Raw genomic sequence first — 7,500 nt, forward strand, 5'->3', positions numbered from 1 at the left:
TGTTAATTCTATAACAAAAAGAAAGCCTCGGTACACATTAATCTTTCACTTTAACATATTTCTATCAGTTTTTCTTTCACTGACCCTCGTTACGGCAATGTATATAAAAAAATAACTAAGAATTAAAAGGATAAAAATCAAATATATAACAAACAAGGAGGAAGCTTCAACACACATCAATTTCTCAAACTTTAACGTATTTTTATCAGTTTTCCTTTCCCTGAGCCTCGCAGCCTGTATGAATAAAGGACACTGCTTTCCATTTTCTCACGTGCCGACAAAAGGACTAATAGATGAAAGGAAACTCTACACCTCAAGCGTTAAAAGCTTTCACGTGCACTACAGGACGTTAACAAAAGTGCCCCTTGGAAAACATTCATTTAATTCCCCCTCCGTCCTGCATCTCGGGCTCAGGGTGGAGTTACAATGGAAGACAAAAAGGGAGAGAAATATGCAGTGGTTCACTCCCGGATGACTGATGGCCTTGTAGCAATAAATCCTCCCAAACTAACAATAACTGACAATAGGAACATTACCAGGCATTGAGAAGTGTGGTGCTTTAGTGGCTACACACACACACACACACACACACACACACACACACACACACACACACACACACACACACACACACACACACACACACACACACACACACACACACACACACTAACAGCACACTAGCAATTATTAGCTAAACGGTTTGCAGAGTTTCAGTGGCGGGAAGGGGAGAGAGAGTTATCTTCCACACCACCACCACCACCACCACCACCACCACCACCACTACCACAACCACAACCACCACTATATAAACTGCATTGGATGTGAGTATGGTGGAGGCTGATGGGAGGGAGTGGTGGTGGTGGTGGTGGTAGAGTGGAAAAATGAGGGAGGCAGACTGTGGCTGTGGTGGTGATGGTCATGGTGGTTATGGTGAGGAAGGGATACAAAAAAAATAAAGTGAAAGGTACCAAAGCATTGAGTATTCACGCCACACACACACACACACACACACACACACACACACACACACACACACACACACACACACACACACACACACAGCACGGACTCTGGCTAACTAAACAAATAAAGTTCAAAGCTTCATCAGGACAGCAGCTTTACCTTTAAGTCAGTGGGATCCGTGACTTATTTTTAACTAGCGAGGCGGAGGTGATTAAAGACCAGGCCACTAATCGTTCAATCTCTATGTATTGAAGCACGTAAATTGCAGCTTGTCATGAGGAGGAAAAAAAAAAACGCCAAAACACACACAAAAACACCATTTGAGTCAACGAAGACTGACTGAATCGCGGCGGCCAGTGTGGTTTGGGGAATCAGCAAGAAAAATTGAAAGTATAAAATCCGGTTTTATATCCATTTTGAGCTATTCATCTTTCTCCCTCCACCCCCAACGCACTCTTTCCCTGTCCCTATCCGTCTGTTCGTCTGTCTCTCGCTATTCGTCCGTGATGAAAACCTTAAAATACGACAGGAAATCAAGGAAATGTGGATGAAATCATGGAGAAATAAACTGATGTGGAGATTTTTAACACATCCAAGACTGTATTGAGTTTGCTCATCTGCCGCTACTCCACTTCACTCCCCCCTGTGTGTGTCCTGACGTCTGATCCGCCCACTCCACTACTTTAATCTACCAACCAAATAAGTAATACTCCAGCCTTCCCAGCACTCCGGAATAGCAAAGACTCAACTCCGCCCACTCCAGGCCTACCACGCGCCTATCCAGACCCATCACGCCCACCCCATCCACCAGACTGGGGCGGCACGGAGTCATGCAGTGGGCGTGGCTGTGGGCGTGGGGCGTCTTTGCCACCTTGACACTTCTGCCGCCCACATGCGGGGACCCGAGACCACTGCCGCAGAGAGGTGAGTGGGCGGGGAGTGTGTGAGAGGGAGAGGGAGAGGGGATGTTGTTGAGGTTAGTATTGTGTTGGTGTGTCTGTGTTTACGTCATCGGCTGATTGTTCATTCTCTCTCTCTCTCTCTCTCTCTCTCTCTCTCTCTCTCTCTCTCTCTCTCTCTCTCTCTCTCTCTCTCTCTCTCAAACACGCACGCAGAAGCGACATGTCATGCAACGAACTCATTAAATTCATTCGATCAAGTGACATTACACTCAGTCGCGTGAGAGATTACACTGAGCGTGACAGTGTGTGTGTGTGTGTGTGTGTGTGTGTGTGTGTGTGTGTGTGTGTGTGTGTGTGTGTGTGTGTGTGTGTGTGTGTGGTGTTTTAATTTATTTTTTCATCATTATCATCATTATTACCGGAGAAGCGGGACGATTAGTGTCATAACAATAATTATTCCCCTTCCCACGAGAGGATCAAGGCCACAAAAGACACTCTAATCGCCTTCAGCCGGCATTATCTCCCCTTCTTCTACCTAATTCCTCTTCCCTCTCCTCCTCCTCCTCCTCCTCCTCCTCCTCCTCCTCCTTCTGACGCCTCACGTTTTTATACCAATGTCATTTACTGTTTCCCTCTTCTTCTTCCTCTCATCCTCCTCCTTTATCCTGTCTTCCCCTTTATCACTTTATGACTTATATCCATTTTTTCTCTTCGTCTTCACCTCTTGTCCTTTGCTCCGTTTTCATTATCGCTCTTCACCTTTCCTTCCTTTGTGTACTCATTTACATCTTGTCTTTTATTAATTCTCTTTTCTTCTTTGTTCATATTTTTCCTCACTATCTCTTCTTCTTCTTCTTCGTTAATGTCTTTATCTTTGTTTAGACGAATTGCTGTGTTTCTTTAAAATTCCATCTCTTCTTTTTCCGTCTTCACCTAAATCTTTCTCTCTTTTCCTTCCTTCATCATTTATCCATCAGTGTTCTTTCTCTCAATTCCTCCTTCATATTTGTTCTATTTTCACCTCTCCCTTTTCTCTTAATCTTTTATGCATATCTGTAACCTGTTTATCCATCAACTTCCCCTCCTCTTTACCTATTTCTTTCCTGTCTATCTCCTCTTCTTTCCCTCTTCACCTATTTCTTTCCTACCTATTCCCTTGTTCTTCCCCTCTTTACCAGTGTTTCTCTAATATATCCCCTTTTCTTTCCCCTCTTTACCTGTATTTCTCTTCACCACTTTTTACACCAGCTGAGTACACTCTTATCTTCTGCCATAGCGGTTCTCTTCATCATCAAAACTCTTCTCCTCTTACGTTCCTAGACCTCTCTTGTTTTCTCCCACTTCCCGCTAGCCCCTCTTCCCTCTTCCCTCTTCCCGCCCCCCTGCCCTCTCTTCCTGTCCCTCTTTCCGCCTCTCACTTACCAAAACCCTCTTCTTCCTTTTCTTTCTTTTCTTTCCTTCCTGCGCTCTCTCTCTCTCTCTCTCTCTCTCTCTCTCTCTCTCTCTCTCTCTCTCTCTCTCTCTCTCTCTCTCTCTCTCTCAGCGCTTTACGGAGGGAGAGAGGGAGAGGGAAAGGGAGAAGAAAAATCTGAAGCAGCTTACAAACACAGTCTCACAATGAATCTTAATACATTTTACTCAGCAAAGATTCGAGGTTATCCGTCACTTGGGTCTCTCTCTCTCTCTCTCTCTCTCTCTCTCTCTCTCTCTCTCTCTCCGGCTCCTTCACCCGCGTCTCAAAGTTCCGTCTCATTTTTCACGGTTTTGAACGATCCCCTTTACTTACCTCGCCATTACTGGTGTGTGTGTGTGTGTGTGTGTGTGTGTGTGTGTGTGTGTGTGTGTGTGTGTGTGTGTGTGTGTGTGTGTGTGTGTGTGTGTGTGAATTGTTATTGGTGGTGGTGTAGGTGTAGGAACCTTATGATTAATTTTACTATTTTGCATTCTGGTCTATATATATCTCTGCCTGTTTGTCTGTCTATGTCTCTCTCTCTCTCTCTCTCTCTCTCTCTCTCTCTCTCTCTCTCTCTCTCTCTCTCTCTCTCTCTCTCTCTCTCTCTCTCCATCGCTCCGTAGCATTAACTGATTACCCGCGCCGCCTTTCATGTTCCGCGGCGCCGCTTCCTTGCCTGCCTGCCTGGGTGGCGATTCGCTCATTACACGCGCACCAAATAATGCCCCTTAATTACCACGCGTCTGGACAAAGCGACACAAAACACACACACACACACACACACACACACACACACACGCACACACATACATACACACACACACACACACACAGGTACATGGACTTAATTACAAACAGGTAAGCACAGACAAACTGGTGCATTCACAGGCACACAGGAGATAAAATAAGAAATACTGTTGTTCTGCGTCATGGAATTCAATATGAAACAGAGACACGCACTGACAGGTGAGTACAGGTAGACACGGGGACACGTAAAAATAAAGACAGTTACTGATTGGGAGACTAAATATTGTATTAGAGGCAACAACACTTCCTGGAGTGGGAATGCAAAGAACTACAAAAGAAGAGCAAAGAGTAACATACCTTGAGGTTCTTATTTGGCTTTTGGGTAAGTATTTTACAGTAACCATTAGTGGGAGAGACATGATAGGAGAGGGGAAGGCTTCTCCACATCCGCCCATCCCTCCAGCCGATGTTGGTTGGAAATAAGAAGTGATACCATGTGGCAGAGTAAAACCACATGGAACTTAAGAGAATGGTGAGAAAAATAGCTGTGGTCTACGTCTACTTTTGTTTGTGGGGGAAGGGGGATGTTAAGCGCGTGATAGTTGTGTAATGTGATGTGTGTACAATACATTGTGGGTGCTAGCAGTGTGGTTGTCAAGAGGTGGTGCGGGAGTCTTGCCTGGCGCTTTCTAGGGAGGCAGCAATCAATCAGGCTCCAATTCCGGTCACTCCATTGAATTTGTGTACTTTCCCTTTCGGGACGCCGTACACGAGTTACTCCTGCAACATTGGTTCCTGATACTTATAATCCCGAAGCTGATCAATAATCGTCAGGGCCCCGGCAAACACAGCCCCGCACAGGTCGAAAGTAATAGTAGAGACCGTTAAAACAGGGTTGTCTCTGTGTGTAGGTGAAGTGCAGCGCGGTGTTTGTGTGGATACAATGGGGAAGCGTAGAAATGGTGCGGTAGCTTTGCCTGGCGCTTGCAAGGAGGCAACAGTCAATCAGGCGCACAGGAGGAGGAGGAGGAGGAGGAGGAGGAGGAGGAGGAGGAGGAGGAGGAGGAGGAGGAGGAGGAGGAGGAGGAATACGAAGGAATACAAAGGGATACAAAGGAAGACAAACAGCAACAGACCCTGAGGTCCTTACTGGGCTGTTTGATGAGACTTTACAAACTACCAGTGATAGAAACAGGACAGCAAAGCAGAAGGCTCCTCCCCACCCAACCCTCCCTCCAGCCGAGCCTGGCAGGAAAAAAGACGAAACCATGTGATATTGAAAAACCACATGGAATTTTAGTAGAGAGTGAAAAGGAAATAAGTAATCTACGTCTGACTACTAGTGTTTGTGGGGGAAGATGTTAAGGCTTGGTAAATGTAATGTTGTGTGTGCATTGTGTACGTGGATGCACAGTGTGCGTGTCGAATGTGTGGTGCGGCAGCCTTGCCTGGCGCTTTCTAGGGAGGCAGCAGTCAATCAGGCCCCAGCTCTGTTCAATCCACTGAGAAGCATACTTTCCCCGTAGGGACGCCGTACGCTGGTTTCCCCTTGCAACATTGATCCCAGGTACTTTAGTTCCTGATGGTGATGAATAATTGACAAGGCCCTCTCCAAATACAGCCCGTCACAGGTCGAGAGTAGTAGTGGCGACCGTTAACTCTGGGCTATCTGTGCGTGTAGGCAGTGTTGTGTGGTGTGTATGTAGACAGTGTGGAGTCAAAGAGGTGGTGCTTTTGAGAGAGGCAGCAGTCAATCAGGCCCTAGCTCCGTACAACCACTGTAAAAGTGCACTTCCCTTTACAGGACACCGCACACTGTATAGTTACCCCTGCAGCGGTGACCCCTGGTACCTTAAATCCCGATGATGGTCACCAACTGTCAGGGCTCTTGACTATCCACAGCCCTTCACAGATCGAGAACAAAAGTAGTGACCGTTCACTCCGAGCTATCTGTGTCATGTATGGAGGGTGAGAGTACCTAAAGCTGAGTACTTAAAGCTAACAGGAGGAGGAGGAGGAGGAGGAGGAGGAGGAGGAGGAGGAGGAGGAGGAGGAGGAGGAGGAGGAGGAGGAGGAGGAGCAAAATTAAGAGTAAAAGTAGTAAGAAAACAACGACATTGAGAAAACGAAAGGAAAGAACAGGAGGACAAGAAGGGGAAAGAGTAAGACGAAAAACACAGCACCGAGGAGGGAATGAGGAGAGGAGGCGGAAGAACAGAACAGCGAAGAAGAGGAGGAGGAGGAGGAGGAGGAGGAGGAGGAGGAGGAGGAGGAGGAGGAGGAGGAGGAGGAGGAACAAGCATAGCAAGAAAAGGGGAGAGGAAATGAAGTGAAAAACACAGGAACGAAGAAAAAGAAGAGGAGGAACAAGAGTAGCAGGAAGAGAAGAAAGGAAATGAAGTGGAAGTACACAACAACGAAGAGGAAGAGGAGCAACAAGAATAGTCGTAGTAGCAAGAGGAGGAAGGGAAACACACGAGTGGCGATTAGGAAACTTTGCCGGCCTGTGAGCCAAGTCCAGGGGCGGTAGCGGAGACCTGAGGGATGCTGGGAGCTGGTATAGGGCGCCGCGGTGCCTGTCTGTCCCTGAGCTCGAGACGCAAGAGGCAGAAACATGTAAGTAACTGAGAATACCTTGAGGAAAGTAACTGTAAGTGGAAAAGAGAAGCATATGTATCTGTGTGTGTGTGTGTGTGTGTGTGTGTGTGTGTGTGTGTGTGTGTGTGTGTGTGTGTGTGTGTGTGTGTGTGTGTGTGTGTGTGTGTGTGTGTGTGTGTGTGTGTGTGTGTGTGTGTGTGTGTGTGTGAGAGAGAGAGAGAGAGAGAGAGAGAGAGAGAGAGAGAGAGAGAGAGAGAGAGAGAGAGAGAGAGAGAGAGAGAGAGAGAGAGAGAGAGAGAGAGAGAGAGAGAGAGAGAGAGAGAGAGAGAGAGAGAGAGAGTAGTTTAGAAGTTATAATTAAGCATAAATCGTTTCAAAAAGGGACAAGTAGTAGTAGTAGTAGTAGTAGTAGTAGTAGTAGTAGTAGTAGTAGTAGTAGTAGTAGTAGTAGTAGTAGTAGCAGTAGCAGCAGCAGCAGCAGCAGCATGTGACAGAAGTAGTGGTAGATTTTTTTTTTAGTGTGTGTGTGTGTGTGTGTGTGTGTGTGTGTGTGTGTGTGTGTGTGTGTGTGTGTGTGTGTGTGTGTGTGTGTGTGTGTGTGTGTGTGTGTGTGTGTGTGTGTGTGTGTGTGTGTGTGCATACGAGCCTGTGTGTGTACGTACGCATGTATGCTAATATCTTTATCAAACCAGAATGATTGGCGAGGCGTGACATGCTTCACATCTGGGCGGGAAATATGAGAGGAACAAACGCCCAGTGACCGCCGGGAGACTTGAGGAGGCCGAGGAGAGGGCACGAATACGCAAAGAGAAGAGGAAAATGAGAGGAGAGACA

At 46.7% G+C, this 7,500-nt stretch overlaps 2 protein-coding genes across 5 annotated transcripts in view; one reads left to right on the forward strand and one right to left on the reverse strand.

Annotated features, from left to right (window-relative positions):
• Positions 1–7,500, reverse strand: part of LOC135105730 (zinc metalloproteinase nas-4-like) — a 233,776-nt gene that overhangs the window by 210,754 nt on the left and 15,522 nt on the right. The window lies entirely within an intron of this gene.
• Positions 1–7,500, forward strand: part of LOC135105732 (hemicentin-1-like) — a 141,508-nt gene that overhangs the window by 2,704 nt on the left and 131,304 nt on the right. For all 3 annotated transcript variants that reach the window (XM_064014171.1, XM_064014172.1, XM_064014173.1), the window contains exon 2: positions 1,496–1,890. In XM_064014171.1, coding sequence (XP_063870241.1) covers positions 1,797–1,890 — 94 coding nt within the window. In that variant the 5' untranslated portion in view covers positions 1,496–1,796. The remainder of the gene's footprint in view (positions 1–1,495; positions 1,891–7,500) is intronic.

Source organism: Scylla paramamosain, chromosome 12 (assembly GCF_035594125.1).
Source record: "Scylla paramamosain isolate STU-SP2022 chromosome 12, ASM3559412v1, whole genome shotgun sequence".
Lineage (NCBI taxonomy): Eukaryota > Metazoa > Arthropoda > Malacostraca > Decapoda > Portunidae > Scylla > Scylla paramamosain.